At 45.3% G+C, this 15,922-nt stretch overlaps 1 protein-coding gene across 2 annotated transcripts in view; it reads left to right on the forward strand.

Moving 5' to 3' along the window:
- lrp5 (low density lipoprotein receptor-related protein 5) overlaps nt 1-15,922 on the forward strand; it is a gene marked incomplete at both ends in the record, with an annotated part of 57,601 nt that overhangs the window by 22,002 nt on the left and 19,677 nt on the right. For both annotated transcript variants that reach the window (XM_079223042.1, XM_079223043.1), the window contains 6 exons: nt 195-391; nt 514-645; nt 6,430-6,518; nt 6,616-6,834; nt 7,200-7,288; nt 8,031-8,202. In XM_079223042.1, the coding sequence (XP_079079168.1) occupies nt 195-391; nt 514-645; nt 6,430-6,518; nt 6,616-6,834; nt 7,200-7,288; nt 8,031-8,202 (898 nt within the window). The remainder of the gene's footprint in view (nt 1-194; nt 392-513; nt 646-6,429; nt 6,519-6,615; nt 6,835-7,199; nt 7,289-8,030; nt 8,203-15,922) is intronic.

A 15,922-nucleotide genomic window follows, 5' to 3' on the forward strand; every position in this document is an offset into this window, starting at 1 on the left:
CATTTCGATGTTTGTATTGCGACCCACATTGGCACCATTATCTAACCATTTGTAACATTAATGATTAAGGATTATCGGGCTCTTATGGTGATAGAACGTAAGATCCATTAAATTAATAATCCATGGCAGACAAGTGCCATTTTGAAATAGGATTCTTCCTCTGACTCTGAAGGCGCTTTGATTCTGTCCTGCAGTGAAACAGTGGTGGAGGGCACCCTGACCCATCCTTTCGCTCTGACGCTGTCCGAGGAGACCTTGTACTGGACCGACTGGCAGACCCGCTCCATCCACGCCTGTAACAAACACAGCGGGGACAAAACCAGAGAGATCCTCAGTGGGATCTACTCTCCCATGGACATCCAGGTCCTGGAGTCCTATCGGCAGCCTTACAGTAAGTCAAAGGTTGTGTTTCTGTTTAACGTACAGGGCAGCACACATTCAGGAAGCTAATCAAGTTTTCTCCATCTCTCGTCCACTCCTCTCTCTCTCTCTTTCTGTGTCACCTCGCTGCAGTCCAGACCCCCTGCAGCGACAAAAACGGAGGCTGCAGTCATCTCTGCCTCCTCTCTCCAGTCCAGCCGTTCTACAGCTGTGCCTGCCCCACGGGGGTCCAGCTGAAACCAGATGGGAAGACATGCAAACCAGGTATGGACCCTATTTACACCAGTATGACTAGTCATTAAGGAGACAATCCCAAAGACATGAGTTCTTTTCAATTATGATTTGATTATGAAACCCAGAGCGGATTCAACAGCCATCTCTGCTCCCGCCGAGTGAATCAACCGTGCAGCTGCAGGCCCAAGAAAATACACAGTTCGTTATGAAACCGTTAGGTCTCTCTGGTTTGTAGGTAATTAACGGGAAGCGCTGGAATAGTCGTGGAAAATGATAAGCGTGGGAGTTGTGGAATGTCTCCTCTTCCATCAGAGCCCAGCATTAACATGGTCAAATCATATTTGAAGTGCTTTTTGTGAGTTGATATAAATGGAGCTGACAGAAGATATTGATCGCAGGCAATTGCCCTGTCTAATGTGTCCAAAGAATCAATACGACACGGTATGGTGACGATTGGCACCGCTAGCTTGACGTGTTCATTCCTGCTGGAGCCGAGCGGATGTTTGGTGCAGCCTTAACTCGCAGTGGATTCACAGAGTGTCTAGTATGTCACCATTGTCTGCGGTGTGCAATGTCGTGTCCCAGAGTAGAGCACATCAGCTTGAGAACAAGAAAAAAAAACGACCTCTCTGCTCGCGGACTGGGACACCGACTGACCGGCCGGCCCGCCATGTTGATTCCCACGGTGCTAAAACAATAGAGCCTTCTTCTGCAAAAAAACACAACACTGCGCTAGAGCGCGTCTGTGTCTGTGAGGCTGCGCTATGTGAACGTTTTCCATTTGACCGAAGCATGCCAACCAATCACTTAGCCACTGTTGACAATAAAAAAACAACAATGCTCTATTGTGTCAGCCTGCAGTCCGTGTGTGTGTGTGTGTGTGTGTGTGTGTGTGTGTGTGTGTGTGTGTGTGTGTCGGTCTTTGTGTCCGTGCTTCTAATTTGTTTTGCTTGGCTGGTTAAATTGAAGCGTTTGTTATTATGCTGGCAGCAGAGCGTGTGTGTGTGTGTGTGTGCGTGTGTGTGTGTGTGTGTGTGTGTGTGTGTGTGCGTGTGTGTGTGCGTGCGTGCGTGAGTGTGAGAGAGACTGTTTGTCAGGGGTCTTTAAGTGTCTCAGAATGAAGTCGAGCGAAGAGAAGAGTGGAATCACAGATGCTTTCCCTCTTTCCCTTTTCATTCTTTCCCTTCATTTACTCCCCCCCCCCCCCCCCCTCTTGCCCCCTCCCTTCAGTCATTTAGGTAACGACGGAACAACGTTGTTGTCAAATCTGATCGCTGCCAAAGCTGAGAGATGCCAGATTTTGATTGGTTGTGAAATTACAGCGGGAACGAGAGCGGGAGACAGATTTACATGATTTGTAGAACTATGTGGTCTATTTGGCTTCTTTTTTATTTTATATTGGAGATTTTGTACTGTGATTAATTACAGATAATTTATCGTCTTTGTGCTTTTATAAAATATTTACAACTACTTTCGGTTTAATTTATTTATATCGGCTTTGTGTCTGAGGTTCAGGTGAATCGGCCTCAACATGTGAGACAAAAGATGAGAGAGAGAGAGAAGGAGGGGAATGGAAATAGAGACACACTTTGAACCGCTTTAGATGGGCGCTCTTCAGAGTCAGAGGTGAGAGAGACAAAGAAGAAAAGCAGTTAATTGTCTCCCATGAGGTGAGTCCTGTTCAATCCGAAAGCAAACAGCCAAAACACGGTGCCGGATCCCTCGGGACCGCAGAGCTCTTTGTCTCCAGACTGGAAGGATCAGGAAAGAAGTGATGAACAGGCTCACGCTTCAAATCTCTCTCACCGCAGACAGATAGAGGTTTTTGGAATTGGTGTCTACGACTTTATTTGTCTGTAGACCATTATTATTATTTGTATTATTATGAGGCTGTGTTGCTGCTTTATTTTGCTCGGTAATTGTTACATCATCATGTAGTGTTCTCTCTGCTTGAGGTGGAGAGTAACTCCAGTGCTGCACTTCAAGGTGCTAGGTGTGAAAGTCAGAGCAGCAGACAGCTGTGAGCGATGTAGAGATAGAACGTCATGAAGTCGCTCTCCGTCTGCGTGTGTGTTGTTATCAGAGCTTCTCTTCTTCTGCGCTCAGAGAAACACAGACAGCTCTGTCGGCACCGTGGCTATTGTTTTGCATCCTCAGCGCTCGTACCGCCGTTAGCGGCTAGCTGCCGGCGCAGCAGCTAGCCGCCGCCGGCGCAGCAGCCCCCGCGTCGAGGCAATCCCTCGATCGCACACGCGAGCTCCGAGTTTTGACAGAGCGTCTTTGGCTTCTGTGCTGCAACGTATTCTCAGAGGAAACGGGACGTTCGAGCAGCGGACAGTAACGAGAGGGATTTAAATAACATCCATTGCGTTTGATTGGACCACTACGGAGGGGGAGGGCTTAGGCACAAAGCTACAGAGGACTATGCTCTAAAAGTCGCTGATTGATTAATGGATGTCATGAAGGTTATTGGTTGACATTGGTTGGCGTTATCTTAAGTAAGCACACGCCATAGTTTGTTTCACAGGAAGAAAAGTTATTTGTATTTTGATATAAAATACAAATAAATTGTATTTTTGCATCTATTGTTAAATATGGCACTATATAATCCCCGGTCATGAGATGAGATCTAAAAGGGTTCAAAATAAACTTTTCATTTCAATATTTAAAGTACAAATTCAAGGAAATCTTACTATACTTGAGTGCTTACATTGTGTAGTACTTCATACTTCTACTGTACTATCTTTCAGAAGGAGGTTTTGTACTTTTCACATTTATTTCACAGCTGTAGTTAATACTAACTTTTCATATCAAGCTTGTCCAACACATGCTAAGCTCATCAAATATTCTGAATTGTTAAAGATTAAACCAGGTATCCGATCTCTAGGAGTTGTTCACCAACAGACTGCCACCCCCAGACTCCCAGGCCTCTCGCATTGTTTGAGGCCCACAGACGTCCACTTATCCTACATTTAACATCAATATAGAAGCAAAGATTCGAGAAAAGACCATTGTTTTGTTTGGAAACCGATTGTTATTGGACCGCGGGGTTTGGCTCTGGTCCAGATACCACGTACTCAGACTCGGGTCTGCTTGACATCTATACTTTAATGACACGGGCTTTGGCGAAGTGAACAATTTTCCCCAACGGGAGGAAAAAATGTTCACAACGATACTGACTAGCAGCAGAGGACTTTTAGATGTGCAGGATCCAGTGGCTCTTTGGCACGAGCTGCCGGAGGAAACTAGCTAACGGGATGCAACGTAGTTAACTAGTAGTTAGCTCCATTGAGCAGTAGCTGTCACATGCGGCTCACGCTTTGATGCATCAGTATTAACAATCTGATAATGTCTCGTGTGCTGTGTCACAGGGGACATTTTGCTGCACAACCACTACTTTTATGGCTGATACTGAGTACATTTTAGCTTAAAATGCTGCTACTTGTAGGGGAGTATTTTGAAGTCTTTTATCGATACTTGACTTAAGTGAAGGACCTTCTTCCACTGCTTTTAGGGTCTGTTCGGGTTGAACACATTTTGGATTACGTCTAATATCCTTAATTAGTTAATTTAGATCGGGTCTCATGTGCTCACGTCCGATCAGGTCTCTCTTTTTGTCAAATCTGGTGATGAACTGTCAGGTGTTGGTAGGTTTACCATGGGTCTGTTTTGGACCTCTAGTCCAAGTTCATGTTAAAAAGTGCACAGCTGTCAACAATTTCATTGGGGCTCATCAGTCTGATATCCAAACCTTGTTAGACACGATGTACTGTGCCATCAGTCTATAGGCGCTGTTAGCACCGCGAGCTGCTAGCCGCCGGCTCAGTCGTTGCCATGTTGAGAGCCGTGTTGAGGCCACAGATGTGCCCTGAATATTGTATTGAGCACCTTCAACAACAACTGAACAAAACAGCCAAAAATGTCACTTCATTTTGTTTCAAGATGAAAAAACACTGTAAATATCCCTCAATGAAATCAATGGTAAGGATCCATCCCAAATATTTCTATTTTGTATTTACTCACTTTTGATTGCAACATGGATTGCCATGTATTTTTATCTTTATCTCATCCAACTTCATTCAGCGTTCGCATGTTCATCCTCTTGCATACATATTTGCATTGGACCGTTTAATCATGTGGTATTTGTGTTGGTTCCGAAAGGTTGATTCTCTTGGAATTTTCCTCCAAGTCGACCCAAACCCAGACCATGTTTCTCAACCCGCATGTACACCCAAGGGGAATTACAGCTTATCTGATCCCAGACCCTATTATATCTTTCCAAGCTGTGAAGGTTTTGCCCTGGAGTATCTATTGCTCCTTGTAAGGGGGCGCCAGTAACTGTACAACATAACCTTCCTGAGGCTCATGCAAGTTGGTTGTTGTTGAAATATTGTCCGAGAGGTGTTGACTCAACTCCATGGCATGGGCTGTAGTCTGTGGTGGTGCTGTATTGAGTGCTTTGCATTACAAGGTGCAGTATACTGTATGCACAGAATGGCCTTTTCAAGTTTCAAGTCATTTGAGCATCTATTCAGCATCACACTGAGAAAAGCTTTCCAAGTATGCGAAAATACCCCTGACGTTGTCCTCAGTGTTATTGGGACCTGTACTTGAAGACTACTTTGAAGACTACTAACATGAACTAAAAAGTGTGGCGTTTGAAAGATATGGCCATTTGCCGGGCCGGGGCGGCCTCTCTGTTGTATTAGGGACTAAAAGTCAGGATAATTTTATGGGTTATGAGTCTGAAAGAAGTTTGTTTTGATGTTTGATGATCAGTGAGGTGAAATGACTGTCTGGGGCCTTTGAGGAGAGCTTATTAGCTTATTATTACCTTATTGATGTAATTAATTACATATTCACTTCAACGTGGTTAACGTAGCATCACACTGGAAAAGAGTAGAAACATGTCCACCCAGGTGTCATGTTTCTATCACAGAGTCATGCGTCCTGTGAATGAATGCCAATCGTAACCTTGACCACTAAACACACAAGCCAGATCTCAGTGGGTGTGTGTCCAGTGGGACAGCAGAGTTTTAGACATACTATAAAGGGGAAAGTCATCAGCATAGAAGCAGAGACATGTTGTGGAAACAGTGTTATTTTAAAGGGGAACCCCACCTAAACTAAGAAGTCCAATATTGTATTTCCATGGCGGAGGAAAGTTTAATCAAATCCGACTCAAAGCCAGAAACCAGAGGAGGATGTATCTTAGCGGCGGCTGTAGCTCATGGGGAGAGTGGTCGTTCTGAAACCACAAGGTCGTCGGCTCGATCCCCGGTCTCCCCAGGTGTCCCTGAGCAAGACACTGAAGCCCCAGTTGCTCACGGCAGCACACTTTGCTCCTTCATTACTGAGGATGGGTTAAATGCAGAGGCCAATATTAAAATAAAGGCTAATTTATTCTTAACTTCTGATGTCTTATGGAAGCGCTCCATAGCTGATTAAACGGGAGACCAAGATAAGCTTTATTCCATTGTCTAAATGCCCCTTGGTGCTCTCAGTATTCATAGAACATCTCTCCCTATGCGCTGTCTCTGCAGCCGTCCCGTTATACCCGGTGACCATACTTGGTTTGTGTTATCTAGTTCTTGGATTTGGGAGAGAGATTTTATTTTTTACAAATCTGTCTGGACTTTCTTAAGCCCGATTACACCGAGACGCGTCACTAGAAATGCGCCGAGTGCCGCGTTTCTTTTCTTTTCTTTTTCAACCCCATAAAAGTGTTTTAAAAATCTCAACTTTTCAGCGGTCACACCTCTGACTTCCTCCGCTGACGCTTGTCAATTAACGAAATATGTCTGGTTTGTTTAGGAGCAGAGCAGGTTCTGCTGCTGGCTCGACGGACGGACCTGAGGAGAATCTCATTGGACCTACCAGACTTCACCGACATAGTACTCCAGGTAAACCACTCTCACACACACACACACACACACACACACACACACACACACACACACACACAAAGACGTCTTCGTCATTGTCCCTCTGCTCATGCAGGTTGATGACATTCGCCATGCCATCGCGATAGACTACGACCCGGTCGAGGGTTACGTCTATTGGACGGACGATGAGGTTCGGGCCATCAGGCGATCCCACATCGACGGCAGCAATGCCGTGATGCTGGTTACCACGGAGATCAACCACCCGGATGGTATAGCTGTGGACTGGGTGGCCAGAAACCTGTACTGGACCGACACTGGTACGGACCGGATTGAGGTACATCTCTACATTAGGGTTCTACTACTAACTACTGCTAACGAGGTACTTTCGCAATACCTAATATAATTAAATAAATGTTTTCTTGAAATGAATATCTACAACACTGGCTGCTGTCGTGGTCTACTTTAATATTGTTTAATAAATGGGAGAATATGGTAAGTAGGCCAGGACCTCTCTGCAGAACTATATTTCATTTGCCTTAAATCAGGTTGGTAATCTGAGAAACCAGCCAGAGTATGCTAGATTTAAAAAACACCAGTAAAAAACAAATAACCAGAAGTGAACAAATATGTCCGATGGTTATAAAGAATGTTTTACTGCAAGTATGTTGTATTTTAATATTATATCATGCGGTATTCCAGGTCACCAGGCTGAATGGAACCTCTCGGAAAATTTTGATATCTGAGAACCTGGATGAACCCAGAGCCATCGTCCTGGACCCCATTAATGGGTAGGTGTTAGCGTGTGTGTGTGTGTGTGTGTGTGTGTGTGTGTGTGTGTGTGTGTGTGTGTGTGTGTGTGTGTGTGTGTGTGTGTGTGTGTGTGTGTGTGTGTGTGTGTGTGTGTGTGTGTGTGTGTGTGTGTATGTTCTGCAAGGCAGAAGCTACCATTGAGGACGGTGAAGTCGAACCAGTACATTTCATTTTGACCGAAATAGAAACAAATCATTATGCAAATTCTGACTCAATGGTCTGACTCCCATTTAGTGAAACATTCATCGGAAAATATCCATTTCTGAATTAGCGGAGCTTTGTTCACGGCTATTCTTCAATAAAAACAAGTCTCCTAATACTGCAGGGAGATGCAAAAACTGCTTTTATTTTTACCACAAAATGTACCTGATCACCACCCGATCAGACGGGTCCCATTGAAGCGTGGACACACACATGTGGACACAGCTAAAGTGTAAGCCTGGGCCTTAGATGTTCACATTGGGAACTAAAGGACAGACCAAGAAACTACTACGAACTCCAAAATGTGATGTATTTTAGAGACTGGCTATAGCCCTGCATCCCATCAGAGAAAGACAATGCCTAGCCTTATCAAGCAGCAGCAACAACACAAACATTTAAATCTAATTCATCAAAAAACACGACACAAAGTTTAGAAAAAGCTGTGGAAATGCACATCTTCTCCATGAGAAACGCACGATTGGATGACTGGAAGTAAGCATCGCCTCGGCCTCTTTTCAGCTTCATGTACTGGACCGACTGGGGCGAGCATCCCAAGATCGAGCGGGCCAACCTGGATGGAACGGAGCGCCTGGTCCTGCTCAACAGCTCCCTTGGGTGGCCCAACGGACTGGCCATCGATTACGTGGCAGGAAAGCTATACTGGGGGGACGCCAAGACCGACAAGATAGAGGTACGTCTACCGGCAGTCTGTGTACGGTTTCACCAGCTCCTTCTGGAAACGTGGGAAGTTAGGGGTGGAATGAGGATAAATTGGATGTGTGTGCGTGCATGTGTGTTTTAATGGTGACCCAATGGAATGTGGAGTTATGCAATAGCTGGACACCCTTGCGCACTATTGTGTAAGATTGTTGTCATCTGGCCCGGGCTTTGCTGGTCCGTTGTGATCCGGCCTGTCTAGTCTAGTCTGGTCAGGTCTAGTCTGGTCAGGTCTGGTCAGGTCTGTACAGGTCTAGTCTAGTCTGGTCTGCAGGTCTAGTCTAGTCTGGTCTGTGCAGGTCTAGTCTAGTCTGGTCTGCAGGTCTAGTCTAGTCTAGTCTGGTCTGTGCAGGTCTAGTCTAGTCTGGTCTGGTCTGTGCAGGTCTAGTCTAGTCTGGTCTGGTCTGTGCAGGTCTAGTCTAGTCTGGTCTGGTCTGCAGGTCTAGTCTAGTCTAGTCTGGTCTGTGCAGGTCTAGTCTGGTCAGGTCTGTGCAGGTCTAGTCTAGTCTAGTCTGGTCTGCAGGTCTAGTCTAGTCTAGTCTGGTCTGTGCAGGTCTAGTCTGGTCAGGTCTGTGCAGGTCTAGTCTAGTCTAGTCTGGTCTGCAGGTCTAGTCTAGTCTGGTCTGTGCAGGTCTAGTCTAGTCTGGTCTGCAGGTCTAGTCTAGTCTAGTCTGGTCTGTGCAGGTCTAGTCTAGTCTGGTCTGCAGGTCTAGTCTAGTCTAGTCTGGTCTGTGCAGGTCTAGTCTGGTCAGGTCTGTGCAGGTCTAGTCTAGTCTGGTCTGTTAAGGTCTAGTCTAGTCTAGTCTGGTCTGTGCAGGTCTAGTCTAGTCTGGTCTGTGCAGGTCTAGTCTAGTCTGGTCTGTGCAGGTCTAGTCTAGTCTGGTCTGTGCAGGTCTAGTCTAGTCTGGTCTGTGCAGGTCTAGTCTGGTCTGGTCTGTGCAGGTCTAGTCTAGTCTGGTCTGTGCAGGTCTAGTCTAGTCTAGTCTGGTCTGTGCAGGTCTAGTCTAGTCTGGTCTGTGCAGGTCTAGTCTAGTCTGGTCTGTGCAGGTCTAGTCTAGTCTGGTCTGTGCAGGTCTAGTCTGGTCTGGTCTGTGCAGGTCTAGTCTAGTCTGGTCTGTGCAGGTCTAGTCTGGTCAGGTCTGTGCAGGTCTAGTCTGACCTGCTGTACATTTCGCCCGCCGACGGATGCTCTGTACATCCTGCCAAGTGAGAATATTGAACTTTTGAATGATTGCTTCCAACGCAAAGAAGATGAGTTGTGGACTACAATAGAAAAATAAAATAATGATCCTTTATTTGAAATTAACCGTAGACCCTTTGGACTGACAGGAAATCCCTGAAGGGCATATCCTGAATGATGGGTGGCTGACGAAAAAACCAGCAATGTCAGACAATGTCTGAGCGGCGATCTTCTGGTTTTGGATCAGTTGGCTGCATTCTACTAGATGTCAACCTGTCACTTATTAACTTAATAACCTAACCAAGACCAGGAAGGAAACCTATCATGTCTCTGACTGTGGAAATGTGATGTATTCACATCGCAGAATGAACAAAGGCATGAAAACGTAACGCTGCTCTGCAGCTGCACTGAACTGAGCGACCGGCAGGAGGGTGATACATGTTTCTCATATGTGTTCGTGAGGCGCATTGAAGAGAAGAACACTTGGTCAGCTTGACTAATATATACTTATATATTATAGTACATATTTCCGACCGTGTAGATTTTTGTCTCCATTGTGTCACTCGGCTGAGGAAGCAGCAACAGTCACATTACAGATCTGGAGCCCAGGAGGAGGGCGAGGCGCGGGGGTTGTTGTTGTTCTGGCTGCCCTTCCCCCTCGACAAGACTTCTCCAGCTCCTTTAAAGCAGGTGTCCTGCATTCATTCTGTCAATATCACAAACTGTCTCTTGTTCGGGACGTTACAATAACCAGAAGTCCCTCTCCTGCTCTTTTCTTTCCTCTGTTTTTGTGTTTTTTTCTTCTTCCACTTTGATCAGTATTGCTTTCTATTTCCGTCTCCTCAGCATTTGTCTCCGTTCTTTGTCTGTTCAACGTTGTCGCCAATTCGTGATTTGGTGGTTGTTGTGGCGCCCGCAGATCTGGACGAGTTTAACATGTTTTCATAGCGGCGGAGAGGAGAAGACCGAACGCTGCTGCAAAACAGTGAACGCTTGAGCTTTCTGGCTGAATGCTCTCCAATTGAAAAGGGGTGGCTGCTCTCTCTCTCTCTCTCTCTCTCTCTCTCTCTCTCTCTCTCTCTGGGTGAAAGGACCCACCTCAAAGGGCTTCTTTTTTTTACGTTTCAGCCTTGTTTTTACCCTGTTGAAAAGAAATTGCTGGGTGTGAAGACATTTCCATTGTATGTCTGCCTGCGACTCTCTATCTGTGTGTGTGTGTGTGTGTGTGTGTGTGTGTGTGTGTGTGTGTGTGTGTGTGTGTGTGTGTGTGTGTGTGTGTGCGTATTCCGATGTTTTTCCGTGTTTGTTGTGACACACATGTATGCCGGCCCCACCTTAGGAGGTTCAGTCATGTGTGCTGAATTTACACCTCCATGACACAGTTGAGCTGTACGGTAACTTCTTTGCTTTGTCCATTCTTTTGTTTGTGAAATGAATTACTGAGATTTTTGGAACACACCGCCATTGTCCCGGTGGGGCTAAGGAACGCGAGCATTCAGACCATCCGATTTAATTTGGTTCTGATTTCTTCCTGTCACTGTGTATCTATGCGATTCGTCCTCAGTTCTCTACAAAAGCCCAAACAGGGAGGCCGCCTGAACGTTTCCTGCTCGCTGTTTGCACCCACAATCTGACAATTTGACTTTGGCCTCACTTAAACTTGACTTGTCCCGTCGTCAATGTGTGTATCTACAAACCGGTCCGTGAAGTTAGTTTGTAGCCGGAGATCTTAGACGAAAGAGAGTTGGTTATTAACAGCTGAGAGGATAACATGTCACACGGACACCTGAAGTGTTTAAAAGAAAATTACTATTGACTACAGTGACTTTTCATTGATTCTTTTCTTGGTCTTACATCATACTCTGACTACTGTTGTCTTTTTGTCTCTGTTGCCTTTAATGTCTTTTTTATATTTATCTTGTTTATTGTATATTGTGTATAAGTACGCAGAGCTAGATTCCATGTATGTGTAAACACACATGGCCAATAAAGCTGATTCTGATTCAGCTTTAGGTTTTTGAGTGTTGCCTGATGGCATGAATATATCTAGAACATATCATATTGTTATTATTAACTGTATGAGTGGCGTGTGCGAAGCGAAGTGGCTCTGCCACACAGCCGAAAACTGAACAGCGCCCAGCATTTTACCTTTTGAAAGGAAGAAGAGAGGGAATGATAAATGACTGAGCCAGACTGAAGACTTTGTCCAAGAACACTGGAGGAATGCTCCCCCCCTCACTCTTTCTCCCTCTATGTTTTCAAGCCTTTTTTTAAAGAAATCTGACTCCCCCTCTGGAACCTCCCACCCTTCCCCCTCCTCTGTGGAAAAAAACCCCTCTGAAGTTACCGCACCCCCGCCACCTCCTTCTAAAAAGGAGTGTGTGTGCGCGCATGAATGTGTTCGAGAGTGTTACCCGCTTTGACTGATGTGTTGCTTTCGCTGCACACACACACACACACACACACACACACACACACGCACACACACACACACACACACACACAAAACGGCTGCTTTGTTGTGATTATGCAGATTGGCCGTGTGTAGCTCCATTCAATCACACTGCGGGGCCATATGGTAACTGCTTGTGTGTGTGTGTGTGTGTGTGTGTGTGTGTGTGTGTGTGTGTGTGTGTGTGTGTGAGGTGGAGCTCAGGGAGGTGTGTATGGTGGAATTTCCCCTGCTCAAGGCCCTGCACCTTGATTCAATAGCTAGTCTTCTTGCCTGTGTCTTGTTTCTGTAGCCGTCCAGCTAAATGTCTCTACAACGTACCGACCAGCTACATTTACTCAAGTACGCTATTTAAGTATCATTTTGAGGCACTTGTACTTTACTTGACATGTTATGGTGTTTTTACTTTTACACCACTGCATTTCAGAGGGGAGTATTGTACTTCCACATGAATACATCGATAACAGCAATCAATTCATAAACTTTCCATATTAGTACTTTGTTGAATGTGTCTGTTAATAAGATTTGGAATGCAGGACTTTAATTTTGTGGGCCCAAAATGCAGCATAACCAAACACACTGCGGATATAGAAAACACAACTCAATACAGAACCGTACTGTAAATTCAGACATGAACATTCAAGCAACATAAAACGTAATGTTTATTTTTGACTGGTAAGATAATCATAGACAATCTACCTTTGTATATTTTACCAATAAAGACATAACAAAGAACGACTGTTCTTCGCCAAAGAGTACCTGGACAAACCACAACCTTCTTGGCAAATGTTCTGTGGACAAAATATAACTTTTTGGCAATGGAGACCACTTTTTAGATAATCAAATAAAGCTTATAAGGAAAAGAACACCCGGCCTACAGTTAAGCATGGGGGAGGATCCATAATGCTGTAGGGCTGCTTTGCTGCCTGTACTGGAGGCCTCAACCGTATCAAAGGACTCATGAAATCAAATGACTACCAAGAGATTTCACAGCAGAATTTGGTCTCCAGCGTAAGAAAACATGGTTTGGGTTGAAGATCATGGGTTCCACAGCACGATCAAGACCCAAAGCCTTCAAAAGCAAGAAAAGGGAGAAATAAATGACTTGTTTAAACAGGCCAGCAATGGATCTCAACGGATCTCAATCCCATTGAAAGTCCTGGGAGAGAAAGGAATCCTGCAAACCTTGGCAAAGGAAAAGTGAAAATAACTTCAAGCTGACAGGTGCAAAAAGCTTCTAGATGCCTACAGAAATGTTTGGAGGCCGTTATCATTGTGTGCAAGCAAATATTAACGAAGGGTGGCTTTTTTACTGGCCATGTCACTTTTTCCATTTCGTCTTTGAAATCCCCACACGCCAGCTGATAATGTTTTCACTTTGGACATCCTAATCCAATATTCTACATACAAATGTGGTGCATTTCCTTTTATCTGAAGATATTCTACAGGCTATGCAAAGAATTCACGGCATGCCGATAACGGTGAGCAGAGCGGTATGAATGTGATGTAGAGTGCATGAGTGTGACCACATGACTCTCTGCATCAGGACATGTGGCGTGCAGAAGAACATGAGAACATGTACTGGAAAAAGGGAAAAGGCCATGAAGGATAAGTCCTCTGCCAATGTGACATAGATGTTGACTTTTCCCTTTCATTGCGTTTCTTGAAACAAAGATCTGTGCTTTGGTTGGCTGCCTGGCAAACGGCTTGTAGCTGAATGGATCAATTAGATAAAGGATTGGAACGCAGTTTTGTGTGGACGTCGGCCTCCGGGTGGCTCTGTGCTGTCCCGGTGCTTTATCCCCCATGAGGGCCGTGAAAGGCGATTTGAGGCGGCTTTGTGAAGCGACGGGGCTTCTCTTTAAAACACTGGCAGCGGTAATAATGGAGTGGACACACACACACACACACACACACACACACACCGGCTCCGGCTCTCCTGACAGGCAGCAAGCAAACTAAGTTGTCTGTTCACTAGTTTGATGAACCACCTGGAGATGCTTGAATGATGTATGCATTTACCCTGCTATGCTTAGCTACAGTTCACTCTATTGGTGTGCTGTTTGGATCGTACATGCCAGTGTGAGTTTATACCATGTGTGTTTAATATGATGCTCATTCCAAAGTCAAGGCCCTGAACCGGTTTCTGAGGCTTCTGATAAAGAGAGGCAAAGTCCCGCCCCTTCCGGTGCATAAAACATAAAAATAGTAGTAGTATGATTTAGTATCACCAACACCAGCACGAGCTAATTGAGTTACATCTGAGCACAAATGTAATGCTATCTTACCCGAGGGGCTGGACTCTAGTAAGTGCTTGATTTTGTATTGGAGTTATGAGATCTTCCAGATAACTTCATAATGTATAGAGCAACACACCGATGTCACACACTGTCCTCTTTCAAGCCCCGTAACTATCAACCTGCAAGCTTATAGGTTTTTCATTTCTCCCGATCGAGACGTGACGAGTGATCGATCCCCCGACACGGGTCCGTAAATCCTGGTTAGAGAAATAGCAGAAACACCTGCTGTTGCTCAGAGTTTCCACGGCATCCTGCCAGCTCTCCATCCTCCCTGTTTCGTCCTTCCTGTTTCCCTCCGTCCCACTCTGTTAGCAACAGTGACAGTAGCTGCATGTCTCATTTCCTCTGGGAGCCTCTGGGCCACATCTGTGTGCGTGTTGTGGCCGATCCCATGTCTCGTATTAGGATGGTAATATTGTGGTCTGATGTAAGCGTTGTTGTGGTGAGCATGCAATAGCGGCTGCTCGCCCACAGATGTGTGTGTTTATTCATGTCCCGTGTGGACGAGACGCACGATAAAGGTCGAGTCAACTAAAACGGTCATTTTCATGTACTGCTTTTAAAAACCTTTACTACGTTCTGATTAATGTTTTTTTTCACTTTTATTTATATCATTATGAGTTTAATTATAGTTGTTCAAGTAAAACAAAAATAAGTGTAAAGTGAAGTCAACTTAAAGCTACCGCAAGGAACTTTCAACTGTCGATTTTGGCGGTCCCTGTGGACAGAAGCAGTAGCGTTTACCGAGAAGTTCTCCCTGGTTCTCCCTGGTTCTCCCTGGTTCTCCCTGGTTCTCCCTGGTTCTCCCTGCTCTCCAGCGGGCGGAACAATGCGGGCGCGTGGTGTCGGCTCCCAGCGGAGGAGCGCTGAGCGTCCTCCCCTCCCTGAAGGAGGACATGTCCTACCTGGACACCAGATGACATGGTGTTGAAAGAGCAACTCTGATACGACCCCATTCCATCCCCCAGTATTACTGCTAATGTAGTACTTCAAAAGCCGCTCTCAGTTGCATGCTTGCAGTCTTTCCATACTCCGCACTGTTGACAGTTGACTGCTATTTATACATCAGGTGGTTGGGGTGCAGAGGGACGGGTGGGTGTGAACGTGACAGTCTTGTAAGTCAGGGGGGGAGGGGGTCTCAGGGAATGTCATTGATTTTTATCAGATTTTCTGGCTAGTTTTCTCAGGATTTAAAAAAAAATATCAATAGAACCTTATATAGAATGGGACCAGGATCGATGTCATTCACTAAAACATGTGGATTTAATCTTTAGCTGCTCTTTATCATGAGATGATACAACATCAAGTGGTGTTGGACAGGACAGGAACGTCTTGGAATTTAGGAACTTAGGAATTATTAGCATGTAAATGCTAGCAATAGGATACTGTGTGGCCAAAAGGCAAACTGTAACTGAGCGGTGGCAGTTAGGACCAACCAGGGTTTCTTCTTGGATGACTTGAGTGTATCATCTGTCAGACGTTCCTCTCCGGTTGCACATTCCTGAGAAATTCCTTCATTATTAAACACCCACACACATGAGTAAACACTCCCAGGGTGTCTTTACGTTCTCTGTTTGCTTGTGTAGGAAACCAATAGCAGCGCTGTGTGTTTATGGGTGTGTCGTGAGTGTGTGTGTTCTCACCACGGAGCAGCACAGTTCAGGTTTAAGGTAACCGATACGGGTTTGATTTCTATAAAGTGTTCTCATTTGCCCTGTTGATGACATTTCCACGGTTTGATGTCACACATTTAAATTAAAAC

The sequence above is a fragment of the Taurulus bubalis genome (genome assembly GCF_910589615.1).
Source record: "Taurulus bubalis genome assembly, chromosome: 9".
Taxonomy (NCBI): Eukaryota; Metazoa; Chordata; class Actinopteri; order Perciformes; family Cottidae; genus Taurulus; species Taurulus bubalis.